Source organism: Acyrthosiphon pisum, chromosome A2, assembly GCF_005508785.2.
Source record: "Acyrthosiphon pisum isolate AL4f chromosome A2, pea_aphid_22Mar2018_4r6ur, whole genome shotgun sequence".
Classification (NCBI taxonomy): domain Eukaryota; kingdom Metazoa; phylum Arthropoda; class Insecta; order Hemiptera; family Aphididae; genus Acyrthosiphon; species Acyrthosiphon pisum.
Genome location: NC_042495.1, coordinates 41,758,466 through 41,777,656, shown reverse-complemented (window position 1 = coordinate 41,777,656; position 19,191 = coordinate 41,758,466). Strand labels below are relative to the sequence as shown.

At 27.2% G+C, this 19,191-nt stretch overlaps 1 protein-coding gene and 1 long non-coding RNA gene across 4 annotated transcripts; both read left to right on the top strand.

Annotated features, from left to right (window-relative positions):
- The first annotated feature begins 902 nt into the window (after window positions 1–902).
- On the top strand, window positions 903–6,087 carry LOC100163977 (cleavage stimulation factor subunit 1-like). Of its 3 annotated transcripts, XM_016807312.2 has the most exons (12): window positions 906–2,396; window positions 2,459–2,622; window positions 3,857–4,017; window positions 4,157–4,284; window positions 4,358–4,557; window positions 4,624–4,778; window positions 4,833–5,063; window positions 5,130–5,290; window positions 5,350–5,500; window positions 5,569–5,662; window positions 5,722–5,853; window positions 5,917–6,087. In XM_016807312.2, the coding sequence occupies exons 4-12, from the start codon at window positions 4,211–4,213 to the stop codon at window positions 6,018–6,020; spliced, it is 1,302 nt and encodes a 433-aa protein (XP_016662801.1). In that variant the 5' UTR covers window positions 906–2,396; window positions 2,459–2,622; window positions 3,857–4,017; window positions 4,157–4,210; the 3' UTR covers window positions 6,021–6,087. The 3 variants fall into 3 exon arrangements, with proteins under 3 accessions (XP_029346245.1, XP_016662801.1, XP_029346246.1); XM_029490385.1 differs by having other exon boundaries at window positions 903–2,396; window positions 4,358–4,778; XM_029490386.1 differs by lacking the exons at window positions 906–2,396; window positions 2,459–2,622; window positions 3,857–4,017 and having other exon boundaries at window positions 4,134–4,284; window positions 4,358–4,778.
- A 2,898-nt stretch (window positions 6,088–8,985) lies between these two features.
- LOC107884668 lies at window positions 8,986–11,087 on the top strand. Its single transcript, XR_001680067.2, has 3 exons — window positions 8,986–9,129; window positions 9,208–9,383; window positions 10,511–11,087. It is a non-coding gene; the product is annotated as an uncharacterized LOC107884668 (long non-coding RNA).
- The last annotated feature ends 8,104 nt before the right edge of the window (window positions 11,088–19,191 follow it).

Sequence of the window (19,191 nt, the reverse complement as noted above, 5' to 3'; positions counted from 1 at the left end):
TTCAGCCTATTTTGTTTTCATGTCAAAAAATATTTACCATGAATTGTTCAAAGCTTAAAATTTATAACATTCGAATCTAACTTATTATGGAAATACTGTATAAAGTACAAACACTATAGTCTATATTCTATAATTTAGTTTTGGGTTGGAAAAAAATTAAGTACACTAGCGTTGTATAAACAACAATTTTATCTTAATAAAAAGTTAATAAAAATTGTGTATTAACTTTTAACTAAACTGAGTTAACCTATAGTTGAATTAACTTTTAACATTTAACTTTTTGTTATTGGTGTAATTAACTTAACTGAGTTAAAAAAAATCATTAACTTGCCCAGCCTTGCCATTATCTATAATCATCTTGACAACACCACGCTTATATTATATAATATTTTGACGGATTTTTAGTGTTTGTTGATATAGCAGCAACAGAAATACATCTGTGAAAATTTCAACTGTCTAACTTTCATGGTTTATGAGATACAGCCTGGTGACAGACGGACGGACAGCGGAGCCTTAGTAATAGGGTCCCGTTTTACCGTATGGAACCCTAATAGAACATATTTTTCCATAGTTAACTATTTTGTTTAGTATAATTTTTTTTTTTATATTTGATCGTGTTGACTGAAAATGTGGTTCAATGAAGTGTCGTCACGACCATTTAACACGTTGACCGCCATAAGAATATAAGGTATGTATCATTGTTCATTAGTACACCAATCAAATTTTACCAATATAATCAAATTTTCAATAAGAAAAAAAATACAGTGGTAATCAAAATATTTTTTCGTTTACTATGAATAATATTTCTTTGGGCGAAAACCAAATCACTCTATTTTGTGTTTGGGTAAAAAAGGTCATTTGGGCAAAAACCAAAAGGTCGATTTTGGGCGACACTGCAACCAGGCACTACCACTGTAGTTGTCGTGAACTTTGCATCCAGAAAATCGGCCGGCTGACTGATTTATGTTTACACTGTTTGGATACAGCTGAATAGCCATGACAAATTATATAAATATAACAAATTATTTAATTATATATAATTTGTCATGTGAATAGCTGAGTAAGGGTGTGACGTTCGTATGCGAATTAGCGACTGTACACGGCCCATGTGTTTTATGTTACGTTTGATTTTACAGCAATAAAAGTGTTTCTAACCAAAATCAGTGTTAGAGTATTATTGTAATCGTTTGACGTTCTTACCTTTCTAACGAACAGTGCCGGGATATACGAACTTTGAATTGAGGAGATTCGCTTAAACTGATTTGTGCTGCGCTACATGAAATATCGAGTCATTCTGCTCTGGGAAGAACGAACATATAACACTGTACCTCAACCTCATTAAAGCTAATGGCGCTAATCCGATTGATATTGAAAGACTCGTCAGGGATAAAACGATTGAATGTATTATTGTTTTCGCAATTTCGCGTGTGTCACTTAATACGGATGAATAGTCCTTAAAATAATAAAGGGAACATAGGTACAGGAGGTTTGCTGGGGGGAGTGAGGTGGTTTTTCCTAGAATATAATATCACTGGTATATAATACTGGTCATTGACCTTATACTATATTATATTAATAAAAAGTCTATGAGATACTGGTATACATTTCTTATCAGTGGTGGATTACACATAAACAATTATTTTCGACCGTTAAAGAAGTTCCTATGCAATTTTGTACGTGATTCCCCAAAAAGAGTTGATTTGTTTAAAATAGTAAGCACTGAACATTCACCGACATCAAAATCTGTTATTTTAATAAAACTATGGGAAACGTGATGGGTTGAATCTCATGAGGCGATTCTTAGATTTTCGGATGTGCTTTTGTCTATTGAATATTTTTGGAAGATATAATAGGTAATTAAGATGGAAATATACTTTTAAAATGCAATGGACTTCTTCAATCAGAATTAAATTTTGAATTTATTTTGTCTTTGGAAGTAGCAGTCGAAATATTGTCAATAACTTTGCTAATATCACGTCAGCTACAAAATCTAGATTTAGATATAACAAAGTGTATTCAAATAATAAATATTGTGTTGGCTGCTCTTAAAAATAACAGAGAAGAAACAAAATCCACTGATTTTTTTAATCGTGCTGTGTCTAAAGCAGGTGTGTTAAATATTGATATTAAAATTCCACGGATATATAAAAGACAAGCTCACCGATCAAATTTAACTACTTCAAGTACTGAAGAATATTTAAAATTACAGTTTTTTTCAGTTTTGGATAATTTTATAACGTCTATTCAAACTATGTTTTTGGACAATCACTTATACCAACTTATACAAATACAACAACTTATACCAAATTACTTAAATGCTCAATCTGAAGAGGATATTTTAAAAGGTGCATCTTTCTATGAATCAGATTTACCAGGAACACTTCACGAATTAAAAGGTAAAATAATAAACATATCTACCCATTATGTTAACGAAATAATTTCTATTGAATTTTTATAGCTGAAATCATGATATGGCAGTTACATTGGGCTAAACAACCAGAAAAAAAAAATCAAAATTCAGTACGGCTATGGAAGTATTTAAAGAGACTGAAGGTGGATATTTCCCAAACATACGGCAACTTTTACTTATTCTTGCTGTATTATCTGTAACAACATCAACAAGTGAGGGATTTTTTTTTAGCTTAAAAAGAATCAAATTGTATTTAAGAACGACAATGGGATAAAATCCACTGAACTAAATACATAGAACGCTTGCATTATTCATAATATGAGTCTCATAGGAAGTCGCCATATGCATTCCGTGTCAAGGGAAAACATGGTGAAATATTATGTTATCTATGAAAATTGTTATCATCATCACAATATTAATGTTAAAAGTTATGAAAAGTCGGAAAGCATATGAGCATGACGCTTAGATCATAATAATACTAATATATGATCTAAGATATGACGGCTCCCTTATGGTCTCATTTTTCATATACGAGAATTATACACAAATACGTGTTCCATGTATTTAGTTCAGTGATACAATTGTTTGAATGGGTTATCATTATTAAATATTCATTATCAAATTTATATAAAACCAGAAGAAGTAATTGATTTGTTTGCAAAACAACATTCTAGACGTTTAAAATTTTGTTTATAAAGCACTACTTTGAATTATATTTTTTTTATATACAAATATTTTTAATTTTAATACTTTTTTATCTGCGTACACTTGTATAATACATTATAATTAATAATATATTTTAAAATATTATTATACTAATATAAGTGTTTTTATAAAATATGTATTGATGTAAAAAAATATTGGGTCCCCCCCAAAACAAAATCCTAGGTCCGTCACTGTTTCTTATCACCTTCCGGGAGAACTAGAAAGTCAAGGTTTTTAGATTATAGTAGATATAAATAATTATATAAATATATTATAATAGATTATAATATATAAACCTTGAATACTGGGTTCTTAGATCATAATCTAAGACCGTGGATCTTAGTACCTAGGATTCGGTACCCAGCGCAAGCAGTGATACCGTTCTTCGCGACCAAAAATTGTTATACCCATAATAATTATTAATTTAATACACTGGCGGTTTCACGGTTGCCTGAACAATTACTAGGTAAACGCTTAAGGAATCAAGCAGAGTGAGCTAATGATCCCTTAAACATGATTTATTGGCCCGTGTTAAGGCCGTTACATTATATTGAACCAATAAATGAATACATTTTTTATGCAACCCGCCACCTGGCAATAGTATAATTAATACAATACAATGAATACTGTAAACCTATTGTATTATAAATCATGATAATCTAATAGAAATACCATGACTATATACATTTATTCAGTCAAGAGTAATACATTGTTCTATGATACGTATATTTATGTTTTCAGTTTTGGACGTAGGTGGTACTTGGTGGTACCATAGATAATATAATATATATTGTTATATTATCTATGGGTGGTACGTGTACAAAAGTGATAGTGTTATCATATTTCAAACACGAGTGACAAGAACCGTTGGGGATATTATAATAATAATATAAACTAATAAAGTAAACAAGAATTTTTACAATGTTGTAATGTATTATAATATTACTTCGTACAAGTTTCTTACTTGTTTTAATATATTATTAATACACTACATTATAATATGATCTCAAAGAAAACATGAATAACAATTTTATTTTCTAGAATTAGGTACTATTAATAATTTTTGTACGAGATTAAGTTCAATAGACATTTAATATGAGTGAAATAAATAATGGCAAACCTGAAATGTGTATTAAGGATAGTGATCATTTATACAGACTCATTATAAGGTAAAGTACAAAGCCTTTTTGTAATTCACTAACCCATAGCATTTTCATTTGTACTTATTTCAATTTGGTTTAGTCAACTTTTTTATGATGGGCATACATCAATTGCTTCAAGCTTAGCTGTTCAAGTGAATGCTGATCCACCTTGTTCTCCATCGGATCGACTTAGGAGTGTAGTGATGAAAGGTTTACAACATGAAACCGACAGACAAAAAGAATCTGAACAAGCATTAAACTTAAATCCAATCCAACAAATGTTAATCGGACCGGGGATCGGTATGCTTAATGATTTATATACCTATCATACATTTGTGTACTCAATTTTTTACATAATTTTATTAGATTTGGAATTTGATACTGATGTTATTTGTACTGCTCCTCAACCATCGCTTTATGAAACTATATATGTAACATCCCACAAAGGTGCCTGTAACGCTGGTGCTTTTAGTCCGGACGGACAGTTAATTGCAACAGGAAGCAGTGATGCATCAATCAAAGTAATTATATTTTACAACATACAATTTAATGACTTATTAAAATAATATTTATAGATTTTGGATATTGAAAGAATGCTGGCTAAAGCACACGAGATTGGTAGCACTGATATTATAGAAGGACAAGGTCATCCAGTAATTCGGACTTTGTATGATCATTTGGAAGGAGTGACATGCTTGGATTTTCACCCTAACAAACCAATTTTGGCTTCAGGTTCTAGAGATTGTCATGTTAAATTTTTTGATTATTCAAAAATAACTGTGAAAAAAGCGTACAAGACAATAACCGTATGATGTTTAGTTAAATTCTATGTTTCACAAATTATTTTAACCTCATACAACTTAACATTACAGGATGTGGTACCAATAAGATGTATAAGTTTTCATCCCCTTGGAAACTATATGGTAGTGGGCACCAATTGCCCAATCATAAGACTTTATGACATAAATACGGTTCAAAGTTATGTATGTTCAGTTCCTAGCCAACAACATACTGGTCCTGTTACATCAATAAAGTATTAGAAAAATTATCTTATTTTTAATGCTTATTCAATTATTTATAATAATGTATTAGGTTTGAACCAGGTGCCAAATACTTTGTGTCCTCTAGTCGAGATGGTTCAATTAAATTGTGGGACGGCGTGTCTAATAAATGTGTTAACACCTTTGAAAGAGCACACAATGGTAGTCAAGTGTGTTCTGTGACATTTTCAAGAAATGGAAAGGTAATAATTTTTATTAGTTTATTTTTATAAGCACTAAGTTAAATAATTTTCTATTATTTGAATTTTAGTACATCTTGTCATCAGGCAAAGATTCTTTAGTGAAACTTTGGGAGTTGTCTACTAGTAGATGCCTGATTGCATATACTGGAGCTGGAACCATAGGTAAACTAGCGTTTTTTTCATTACGATTGTATAATCAATGTATCAATGTTTCTGAATAGGAAAACAAGAACACCATACTCAAGCATTGTTTAATCATACTGAGGAGTTTGTCATGTTTCCAGATGAAGTCACTACATCGTTGTGTACATGGAATGCACGGAATGCTTCTCGACAGAATCTTTTATCACTGGGTAATTAATTTTGTCAAATGCAATTATTTTATTAAAATGTTTTCATTGAGAATTATTTTGTAGGCCATAATGGACCTATTCGTTCAATAGTGCATTCTCCAAATTCAGCAGCATTTTTGACTTGTTCGGATGACTTTAGAGCCCGTTTTTGGTGTATAAGACACTAGACTGGAGCAAAAATTGAATGTTTTTTTTTTTATTTTTATTTCAAAATATTTATTTATTAAATCTTGTACAAACTTCATATAAAATATATAAATATTGTATTCATTGAAATTAATATATTAAATATTTTTTAATTAAATAATATTTACTACATTTCAAATAAAAATGTTTATGAAATTTGTTCGCGTAATAATTGTTAATTAAATTTTTTTTAAAGGTTAGGCAAGTGGGTACCGCTTTGTTGTACATTAGGTGCCGTATGGGTCATATAATGGATATGTTGAATTTAAATTTAATAATATTAAATAATTGTATACTTGTATACGAAAAACAAGCATAGATGAGTCTGTCAGCATATATTACTAAAAGTATAACATTTGCTATGTTAGGCACTTGTAAGACGGGGACAACAAATGTTGGTGTAACGTGCTCTTAATTATGTATTTATTTATTTTGGTCACGAACATGTTAATTAAGTCCAAATACAAATACAGAAAAGGGCTTGGTAATTACGAAATAGAAATTAGAATGAAAAATTATATAGAAATATAACAATTTATAAAAATAATAACTATTACAATATAATATATTTAAAGAAAAAAATAATTTCAGTATTAATAGAATAGGGGAGAATAACATGTATCTAAGGGAAGCATGTGGAATATAAAATAAACAGGGATCTCTAATATTATGAGTTTTGAGGTTAAAAAGACTTAATAAATGGGAATCAACTAAACTATTATTTATTATTGTTTTTAAAAGAATAACATTAGAATCATTTCTTTGATCAGCTAAGAATTTAAGATTTAAAAAGTTACTGGCGGTATAATCCAAGGCTGGACATTAAGAGGACGTCGCACCCGCATGTGTTGTCTCCGTCTTACACACGTACGTTATAGCAAATGTTCGTTCAGAAGATTCAATTGTGTGCTGTTAGTTTTTATATTAGAGTGAATTGACCTATTATCAAATTTAAAGGTAAGATTAACAAAACTACTGGAGCATATTCCACAAGTAAATATTTTGGACATTTTGTATCTGTTGAATTTTTCTATTTCATATAATATTATGTTAAGTTATAATTTTTTATTATTTTAGATCATACATAGAATTTACTATCCATTGGATTAATCCTCAAAAGTTGGAAAGATGTTTGAAAGGACTTGCATGTAGACAAATTATAGGAAGACAGACATATGACAATATTGCTGAATTTATAAACAAAGTACTCAACAAATTTAAAATTCAGACTAAAACAACATTAATAGTCACTGACAATGCAGCAAATATTGTCAAAAGTTTTAGGTAATTATCCTTTTTAAATGATCTTACATAATTGTATTTTATATTTATATTTTATATGAATTAGTGAATCAATACTGATTAAATTCAATTATGAGCTCAAAAAAACAATCTCACAATCATTAGTTATAACTTATAATTCATAGTTTAGTTTTTAAATCAATTAAAAATATTGTGTATTTTTATTTATGCTAGGCTAACTCATTTATAGATTTGGTTGGAAACAATTTTGTACTTACAGTATTGAAATAATATATTTAATTTTTGATCAATAATACAGATATGCAATATGTACATTAATACTTAATTTATATAGTTATATCACTTTATACTAAGTATATAAAAATAATATGTATTTTTTTTTCTTTTTTAATATCTTAGTATTTATATTTATTTAAAATATTTTTTCTTATAATTCAGAATAATAATTTATACATTTTGAGTTAAGCATTTTCAAAACATATTTAACAAAATTATAACTTATAGGTTCATGAATACTTAAATATAATATTATTTAAGATAGTAAAATAATTTAAATACTCGATGATTATTTTGGTTGCAATGGTTATTAGGTTAAGAGACAAGTGATAGATAGATAATAATATTAAAGACACTGATAATTTAAAAATAATAATATAGTATATTAGTACCTATATAATTATTAATTAAATATTTATGTAATGTGTAAATGTAGGTACTTAAATGTATATGTCAACATAGAATTGAAATATATTTTTATAAGCATATTTATAAAGTAATGTATAGATTGATTAAATCATCAATCATATAACTCCTAATTCCTAAAAAAAAAAAAAGAGTTTGCAACTAATACAATTATAATATAATAAAAGTATAGTACATTTCGTAATATTTTTTTTATAATAACAAATTTTGTCAAAATTTGTATTTGGGAGGTGTACGCTTAATAAATGTTGTACAAATTTATTTTTGTATTTTCAGTCTGCTGTAAAATCAATTTATGAGAATCATTGTATTAAATTGTTCGAATTTTTTTTCAGAGGTAATAATTTTATGGTAGTTACTTACATATAAATCGATCAAAGACTATTTACAATGAATGTTAATAGTTGACAGCTTTTGAAACATCCATTATTTGTATAATAATTAAGACTTTAATATTAGCAGTAATCGTGTTCCTTTCACAAAATGTTTTTTAATTAATTTAATCTAATTTACATTTATACTTTTGACATTTATCCCCAAGTTACATCTGAATCAATGGCGTATGCAGGAGGGGGCTAATGGGCTGAAGCCCCCCCCCTATTACCTCTATTATTATTACTTTAAAAAAATATATTTATCATGTTTCAACTGTCAGCCATAGTAAGCAAGACGTAAATTTCATATACGCCCTACCAGAATGAATTCATTTTTGAAAACCCACTGTATCTGCATACCAATTTTCCTAAAATTATCTGTAATTTTTCGATAAAAGTATGAACTACTTGTATGAAAGACCTTGTATTAAATTGTCTAGCCTCGTGACCTCGATATTTAATTTGATGAGATTGTTGAAAATCGTGAAACCAAATTTGATTTCCATAACAATCACAAACAATCAATATTTCCTAATTATTTTAAATAATAATATTATGTATTAAAAAAAAAAACTAATTTTTAATAAATAATAATATAATATATTTTATGTATGGAATTCATATTATGATGCTACAAAATGCATTGTTGCAAATATTGATAAGATTGAAAATGTTTGTAATGATATACAACTGCCTACCATTTCAGGACCTCAGGAAGACTCATTCCTACACGAATACTGCAATGTAAATTGTATGTATAAATATGCATATATAATATTTATTTCCTAATATGTTTAAAATAAATTCTAAAGATTGTCTTATATTTTAGGTCATGAAACCTATATCTAGAGCTTTGGACAAATGGTAGAGTGATAAAAATGTATCCTTGGGATATTTGCTCCTTACTATAAATGCAGTACATAAATCGCTGAGCATATGAAAAATATAATTTTTTACAAACCATTGATTATTGCTCTTAAGAGTTAAGAGAGGATTAGATAAAAGGTAATATATTTTCTGATTTAATTGATAAATTATTATTTAAATAGCAAACATTTCAATTTTTATAACATAAATTATTTGAATTCTAATACATGTTTTCATTTATTAACACTGATTAATAACACATTATACAAATATAATTAATAATATTACTATATCATAACAATTTAAACTAAATAAATTAAAGCTTTAAGGGTTGATGGTGACTAAATATTATTGTTGCATTGATCTCTTAGTGTAAAATGTGTTTGGCTCAGTTGAGTCGTTTGTCTAAAAAACATACCTAAGTAGCGGGCATTTAATGCAGTAGAAATTAGTAATAATGGAGTTGTTTAGAACTAGAATAAACTTCTGTACGGAGGGGAAAATATATTACATGCAATGATTTAGAAATGTTAATTTCAACTCCACTTATTGCACTAAGAGGAGAGTACCTAAGTTAACCCGTCAGTAGGGGGCGTATGAGCGCGGCGCTTACATTCCCAGATTTTAATAATTAAAGTTGTAAATCGAACTGTAAATGAAAATTTTATTATGAATAATTAATTAGGATCACTTAGTTTATTTATTATTAATAAATGGTAGTTACAATACTTAGTCAAAACTTTTTATAATTAAAAATCTAAAATCTCTTTAATAAAAATTTAAAAAAACATACATTATGATTATTGAAAATTATAAATCATACTTGGAGTAAAATACATAAATTATAGTTAATTATAGTTATAGTTTTAAAAAATAATAATACTTTGAGATGAAAATAAAAAAAATAATGTATATGGATAATATGTATATCAGTTATATATTTATTGGAACTGACAAGTATGATCTATTGTCATTTCAACATAAGACTATGGATTGGGTTATTTTATTTATAGAACAATTTCCAGATATGATAGTATAAAGTACGTAGGTATCAAAAATGTAAAAATGAAATTGAAACCAGTGGTTCCTAAATTAGTAAATTAATAAACGCCGCGCTCATACGCGCCTACTGACGGGTTAAAATGATACGCTATGCAAAAAAAAAAAAATTATGAAACGAACAGAGATTGTTTAAATCTTAATTATTTTAATTTGTTTTACACCTAATTAAACTCAAATAATGTCAAGATAATTTTTGTTATTAGATTCATGAGATATATGGGTCAAAGATGTGTCAAGTGGCTGCTTGTATGGTTCCAAAATTCAAACTTAAATGGATATTAGAAGATGATTGGAACGACATAAAACATAAACTTATGGAAACCATAATTAACAACTTATCAATAATAACAAATTCCCAAGAAAATCTTCAGTCGACTTCCATCCAACATCTGCAAAATGTCATAATAGTGACTTTGAAGATGATTTTTTTGGTTTTGAAGAAAATGATGTTTTGGATTCAAATAATGATTATAAACTATTTGTTAACAATTATTTGTCTAAAATATTAAATCTCCTTCAGAATTACTAAACGCACTTAAAGAAATATATAATACTGCCGTCTCTTCATCTACACATGTTGAGCGACTTTTTAGTGCTGGAGGACAGTTACTAAAAAGGAGAATCAATGGTAGATCAAAATGTTGAGATTACATTGTTATTAAAATTTAATAGATATTTTAAATAAAAATTTTACTATAAAAATAGTAGATTTTATAATTTTTAAATGATTACCTAAGTAATTTATTTTTTGAATTATAAATGTTACAATACAGTACCTAAGCAGATTCACACTAAAATCTAAATTTAAATGACCATAGAGTTCTAAAATGATATGTAAAAACAATATGTATGTAACTTCATGCATAGGTATATTAGTATCCAAGTGATTAACACGTCTTATTAGTTATTTTAATACCTTTTCAACGCATTATTTTTTTTTTTTTTTAATTAACTTATTAGTTGAATTTAAGTTAAGTTAACATTATTTGTTAACTTAATTTAAACTTAACTGTTGTTTTAAAAACTTTTAACTTAATTAAAAAAAAAATACTTAACTTACTTATAACAAGTTAAAAAATATCTTTAACTTACCCAGCCTTTAACCCATTAGCGCCCAGCGTTAACATATGGCAACATTTATACTACTTTATAGGCTCTATTTAAAAAAAAAAAATTATTTTAATATGAGTGTATTTATAGAAGTTGTCAACAAAAATTTAATGAAAATTTAAAAAAAAAATAATTTGGGCGCTAATGGGTTAAATGAGGCCTTGCGATATTGAATTTAAAACTAATAAAACAAAAAAAATTGTTTTGAACAGCTTCTATATATTTAAGGACCAATAGTATTAGACAGGGCTTGAAACCGATATTCGATACCGATTTTGAATACCAGTTAAAACCGTTAAAAACCGAAATCGATACCGAAACCAAAAACAAAATCGAAAAAAACCAATACCGGTAATCAAAACCGAAATCGAAATCGGAAAAATTCAAAACCGGTATTCAAAACCAAAAACCAAATCGGAAAAAATATATACCGATATCCGAAATCGGAAAAAAATAAATACTGATATCCGAAACCGAAAACAAATTCGGAATAAGTAATTACCGATATTCGATACCGAAAACGAAATTGAAAAAAAAATAATACCGATTTTTGAAACTAAAAACGAAATCCGAAAAAAACACCAATATCCGGAACGGAAATCGAAAAATTATAACATTAATATCTAACATTTGAAAAACTCTATAAATAAGAAATATTTTAAATACATACCTAATTGAATGTCTGGTGGAAAACTATGAATAATATAATATATATACTGCAGCATAATAATAATTATGGTAGTAAATAATAAATATCGTGTTTATGTAAAATTGTTCTACCATACAGAGCATAATCAATATTAAATAGTAAATACATTATAAGTTATGATTATTTATTACAACATCATAATATGGAGTCCAAAAAAATTAGTATCGTAAAAACAAATTGGACGTGTAAACAGATCGATCGTGGTTTGAGTGTCGTTTCTATTATATTCTATACTTCTATGATATTAGATCTCACGTTAGGTAAATCACGTTTATCAAATTGAAAATGTACCTGTAAATTATTTTGCACTTAAAAACTTAAAAATGTATAAAATGTTCAATATATTATAGCTAAGGATTTAAAATTTAAAAAGAGGTTCCATGTAAGTAGTTCATACTGTAACCAAAAATTCCAAAAATTATACAAACACAGTTTTTTTTAGTTATTTATAAAGGTATTTATCTAGTTAAAATAATAGAAAAGAATTGTTTTGTATTTTTTCATACTTGGTGTGAAGTATGCAGTGGCTTTGCCAGAAATCTCCCAAGGTGGGGAACCACTAGATCAAATACCATGTAATATTTATTATTTATATAATATAGCATTGCCATACACTACACAGATCAGGGAGGTGATCGGATTCTCGGTCACCCAAAATACACCACCGGAACGATGAATATTACAATTTATCAATATTTTCTACGCGTAATTTTCCCCTTTAAAGGTATATAATATGTGCGAGTATATATGTCATTATAAATTATTATAATAATATAATAATAATCTTGGGTTTAAAACCGATATTGAAACTGAAATCGAAATCGGAAAAAATCAATACCGGTATCCGAAACCGAAATCGGAAAAAATCAATACTGATATCTGAAACCGAAACCGAAATCGAAATCGGAAAAAATCAATGCCGATATTCGTAACCGAGACCGAAATCGGAAAAAATCAATACCGATAAACGAAATCAAAATCGGAAAGAATAAATACCGATAACCGAAACCGAAACCGAAATCGGAAAAAATCAGTACCGTGATAACTGAAACTGAAACCGAAATCGGAAAAAATCAGTACCGATAACCGAAACCGAAATTGAAATCGGAAAAAATAAATACCAATAACCGAAACTAAAACCGAAATCGAAAAAAATATTTTCGGTTTCAAGCCCTGGTATTAGAGTCCCAGATAATTGTAAGATACTCAAGATGAGACCTGCCGATGGAAGTAAATATACATTTGAAAGTCAATGGATCATTAAATGAGGAACAATTACACATTATAAGACTAAACAGAGAGAATGCTTTGTTTTTAATAGAGATAATATGAAAATAGATAATAAAAGTTTGGAGTTAAAAAGAATACTAAGGTCTTTACCTGAATTAGTATTAGAAAAAATAATATTATTTAGGTTAAAGTTGAAAGACAAGCTTGAAAGCTTTTTGAAAACGTAATTTTTAGACATTTGTTAATATTTAAAAAAAGACCATTACATTTGCACAAATGAATAAAACTTATTAAGTTCTTCTGGAGATACTTGGCGTCAGTTAGTGATTTTAAATATTTTAGTATAATCAGCAAAAAGTAATGTTTTAGAGTAGTTGATTGAATAAACAATATCATATTTTATAAAAATATTAATTAAAAAAGGAGAAATGTAATCACTTGTGGAATACCGGAATGCACATCATAGGTTTTTAAATATTGATTAAATAAAACTGTTGTAATATGTACAGCCGTACAGGGTTATTTTTTAAGCATGTTCACACTATTTCTTCGCTTTAATAGTGAATTTATTCAAATTCTGATTTTTCAAATTTTTAAATATAGGTACCTAAAAACCATATCAAATTTCTTATATTTTTTGTACTACTTAAAGAGTTTTCTATGGCAATACAAACATCTATTTTTCAAATGAGAACCCCCTTCCCCTATTTATTGCAAATTATTTAGTGGATGATTTCTGATGTAGGTACCCAAATCAAAATTCTTATGATTAGTTTCTTAATTATTAAAATGTTTAAACTAAGGATAATAATCCTTAAAAATGGTTTTATACAAATATAAACTATAATACTATGTAATACTAGATGTTATATTAATTATTATACTTCGATTCTTTTTACAAATTATTTATACTGATATAGTTATATCAATAGTAATTACTACATTTCTCAAATAGATTAATCCCCCATATCTACTTAACCCAGAGATTGAGAGATGGATTTATGGGGGGAAGGGGTGACACAGCGATTACCCCCACTTGGGATTTTTAAAAAAATTGTTTTAATTAGTTGATTTCACAATGTAGAATTAATATTGTGAATGACTTATAATGGTAACTCTTAGAAGAATTTACAAAAACGGTTTAATTTATTATTTATAAAACTATTTCATAGCTTAGGTAGCCAAACTCTAAAGACTAGTCAGACTCAAAAATAAAAATAAAAGTGGGTAAGTGGATGTCGCTCTGATGTACAGTAGGTTACAACTTACAAGTGGGTCACTACTCACTGTAATGGATGGTGTTATATTTTAATTCAATGATATAATATCATTGTATAAGAAAAACAATTCTGAGCGAAAATGGTCAGTCAGCTTATGATATTACTAAGTATATTTGATGATATTATTGTGAATAAAGTATTTTATATATAACCTAATTATGTGGAACCTTGTCTTAATTTTCAATCCTTACCTATAAAAGTTGAACATTTTATACATTTTTAACTACAAAATAATTATTAAATTTTAAATTTGATAAATTTTGTCAAAATTTGAACTTATAATGCTTGTAAAAAAAAAATGTGCCTATGTATTTTTAGAGTCGCTTTTGAAAACTATTGGGAATTTTTTACTTTAGTACCCTAGTACGAACTAGATTCACTTTCCTATCAGATTCGTAAAATCGGTTTTCTACTAAATCGATTTTGGTGTTTGGTTTAACTCTAAAATAAATTAACGTATATACATAACATTTTAACTGGTCGTTTATATTTGAATTTTCTATACATGATAACATTTTCAAAATATTTTGATTTGTTTTGAACTGTTTAGGGACATTTTCTCATTTCTGTTTCAAATTTTATTAATATTTTTTTCTATGAATGTCAATAAAACTTTATTTGTTAGATAAAAAAGCTTGAAAATCGAATACAAGATTCTACTATATCGTTACGATAACATTTCAAAAATATTAAAAATCCCTAGCCACGGTTTTTATTTATGAGCATTTAAATAGTTCAAATCTTGATAAAATACGGTAAAAGCACGAAAATTAGCAAATTATTTTAGGTTGAGAATTCATAAGTTTTTCTTTTAAAATCTAAGATTTGAAAATGTAATACAAGATTTCTCATAAGTTTGTCTACTTTTATAAAAAAAAAAAATTTCTACAAGCCAGTCAAATCAAATTTTTATTAGCGTTAGAAATTTATATTTTTACAATATTGGATATTCACTCGATTTCTCATGTAGCGGTTTTGTTATTTTATTGTTATTCAAAAACGAATAACTGTAGTCTGTAGAATGTAGATACATGAAATATTTACTGAATGTTTATATTTTCATTTTCTAAAAACAGTACAATTTTGAAAATATATTGACTCATTTTGGGATGTTTACAAATATTTTCAGTTTTCATTTTTTTAGTTTTTTTTTTTTATAAATATCAATAAAATTTTATCTTTTGGGTAAAAAAGCATGAAAAGTTAATGCAAGGCTCCTGATATATTGTTATAATAGCAATTGAAAAATATTAAAAATACATAGGTGACATTTTTTTTTATAAGTATTATAAGTTTACATTTTGACAAAATTTATCAAATTTAAATTGTAATAATTATTTTGTAGTTAAAAATGTATAAAATGTTCAACTTTTATAGCTAAGGATTGAAAATTTAAGACAAGGTTCCTCGTAAATAGGTTATATATAAATCACTTTATTCACAATAATATCACTTAATATCATAGGCTGACTGACCATTTTCGGTCAGAATTGTTTTTTTTATACAATGATATTATATCATTGGATTCAAATTTAACATCATCCATTACAGTGACCCACTTGTAACCTACTGTACAGCAGAGCGACATCCACTTACCTACTTTTTTTTTAAAAACTAGAAATTGTCATGAATTTTCATAAATTGTACCAAAACTTGTGGTTGAATCAAACAGCAACAACATCCAAACGTACTTTTTGTATATATAAGTTTTAGCTCGTAATATTATACACTTAAAGCCTATACCACGGACGTAGGTATAAACGTATTTAATATAGGTACCTACGTCCGTGGTCTATACCTAAACGTCACAGAGCCACCACCGGGCGGGTATGACCATAGGTAATATTAAACCTACCTATACATTTTAACATTTATGTTCCTATATAATAATATTGTCTATGGGTATGACCACCGTATATACAGCGGATGTTATATACATATTATTATATGTCTGATTTTTAAAAAGTTAGTGCCTCTTGAAGTCACAATGTTACAATATTGTACCTACAATAATATACGTACCTAACTAATGTCGCAATACTCGTAATATATAGATTTTATCATTTATTTTATATAGGTCTTTTATATAATGATAGGTACCTATATTGATATTATTGGTACCTACTTATGTAATCCTTTGGATGTTCGAAATGATACGTTAAGCCTTAAGGACTAAGTATAATTTATTATTGTCATCGCACTAAATAACATACCTAATATTGGAAAGAAAAATTGGTCTATACCAACCTATTACCTAAACAAAACGGGTACTTAACAAAATATAATATGTTACGTTATAAATACTTACAATACGTATTCTGTATTAGGCATTGCTATAGGTACAATACTGTAGTCTTACAGTATGTAAGAATGTACCGTAAGAGCGAGATACTTTACTCCAGGGGTTAAACATTGCTCCAAAAAAAATATTTATTGATATCAATCGTAGCATATTACGATTTTGAGATAAGAGATTGTAGTTTTTTTTATATTGTTCTTATTAATATTACAATTTTTTTCAAACATTTCGAACATCAATCTATTAGTTCGCCTCCAAGACGTATGCCACGAAAAGAGTTGTTTTCAAAAACACAAAAACTCATGACGAAAAAGTTGTCCAAAATCCAGGGGATTAAAATTCAATTTAAAATGTATTGAAAAAAGACTTTTAATCAACTAAAAAAAAAAAAAAATTATATTATGTATAGTTTCAGATTAGTTAAAACATAAGCACTAAACATTGCACCAATAGTTATTATATGCATTAAAGTAAGGTAGTTTTAATCATTGTGAAATGTAACCTGTAATGTATTTTACTTTGTTCCAAATTTTTGGGAATAAGTAAGTAAGTCACTTAGAATGACATTCGGATTTTTTTTATTTGTTCTTACCTCTCAACATCTATACCTACATATAAAACAACGCGAACAGGTAATTTTTATCTTTGTTATTGAAGCTATAGTATAGGTTTAAGCTAAAAAAGAAATATATTTGAAGCAAAGTATCCCGCTCTTACGGTATCACATACCACCATAGAATATTATTTTAATTATAACATAACAGAATACTAATATGCCAGAAGGGCCACAATTTTTTCTTAATATTATTAATACTTAAGTATTATTATATTTATTAATTTATTACTATATTGTACTAAATAAAAGTATAGGTACAACACACACACACACACTTTATTTATGGATTGATTCTATTATCTAAGTACCTATTAACAGTAGCTGTGGCCTCTGGACGACATTCTGATTAATCGTTATAGGTGCTTGCTTACACAAGTTGTTATGTTTTTGTTGTAACTTGTATGTACACGTCATGTGACATTTTTAAGTGACGTCTAGCTGGGTGATACTTCATAGCTCATCGCTCATAACCAATATTTTGTTTTTACTAAATAAACGTTTGGACTGCCGTCTTCCTTCGAGGCCAACAACATTATACCCGCGGTCATGTCCAACCGTTCTACCGTGTACACGAATTAATTTCTATACCAACAAATATTCCCTGTAATATAATATAATTATATAAATATCAGTTCTCTTATGACCCAACAAATATTATATAGATAATAATTACAGCGATTGATGATTTCTGCGGCCTTCTAGTCCAACAATAATAAATAATAATTATAATATACCTAACCTATAGTTACAAATATAAAAACTTACGAAGACGCAAGCTATTATCTGTGCTAAGACTCTAAGAGCCTAACTGCCTAAGATGAGTACGATGAATATAATTGAACACACGACTACACAATAGACACTATAAAATACAATATAAAACATGGATAACAACGATGTAACGATTAGCACACACACAGTCAAAATAATAGAATAATTAAAGCCAGTGGCGCAGGAACTATTTTTCATAAGGGGGGGGGGGGGGCAAAACATAAAAAAAAACCTAACAACTATTATAATATATTTATTTTTTTTATTTAAAAGTTTACCAGCTAGTTTAACATAGCAAAAGTTTACCAACATATAAATGTATAAATTTAGTGATTAAATTATATTTATTACATTTATATATTGAAACAAAACATGAATCATATTTACGTTATACCTAAAGTTATAATAACAGTATCTAAATGAATATAATAAATAAGTTTTAAAATAAATATATTTACTATATACCTGAAGTTGTATTCAAAAGTAACAATATATTATACAAAAGTATAAATAAATGAAATATAAAAATGTATTTAATTTATACCTTAGTCCTTAAGTTATATTCTAAAGTAACAATATGTCAATATATAAATAAATATAAAATAAAAATAATAAATAAATACCTGAAGTTGTATTCAAAAGTAACAATATATTATACAGAAATATAATTGTTCTACTGTCTACAAATATTAATTAACGACATTAGTTGTTGAAATATATTTGAGTAGGAAATAAAAAAATAATTTGTAGGTATCTAAAAAGTAAAATTATTATTCGTTCAACAAAAATATTGCTTTGTAGAAATCAGTTTGATTTAGGTATATTGATATATCACTACATCAGTAATATTTATACTTATAACAATTTAT

What these genes read in the sequence shown, in the direction of transcription:
- LOC100163977 (XM_029490385.1), top strand. Translation starts at nt 4,211, where the DNA reads ATGAGTGAAATAAATAATGGCAAACCTGAAATGTGTATTAAGGATAGT. An exon ending in TTATACAGACTCATTATAAG is followed by an intron (nt 4,285 to 4,357) that starts GTAAAGTACAAA and finishes AATTTGGTTTAG; the next exon opens with TCAACTTTTTTATGATGGGC. An exon ending in ACAGAATCTTTTATCACTGG is followed by an intron (nt 5,854 to 5,916) that starts GTAATTAATTTT and finishes ATTATTTTGTAG; the next exon opens with GCCATAATGGACCTATTCGT.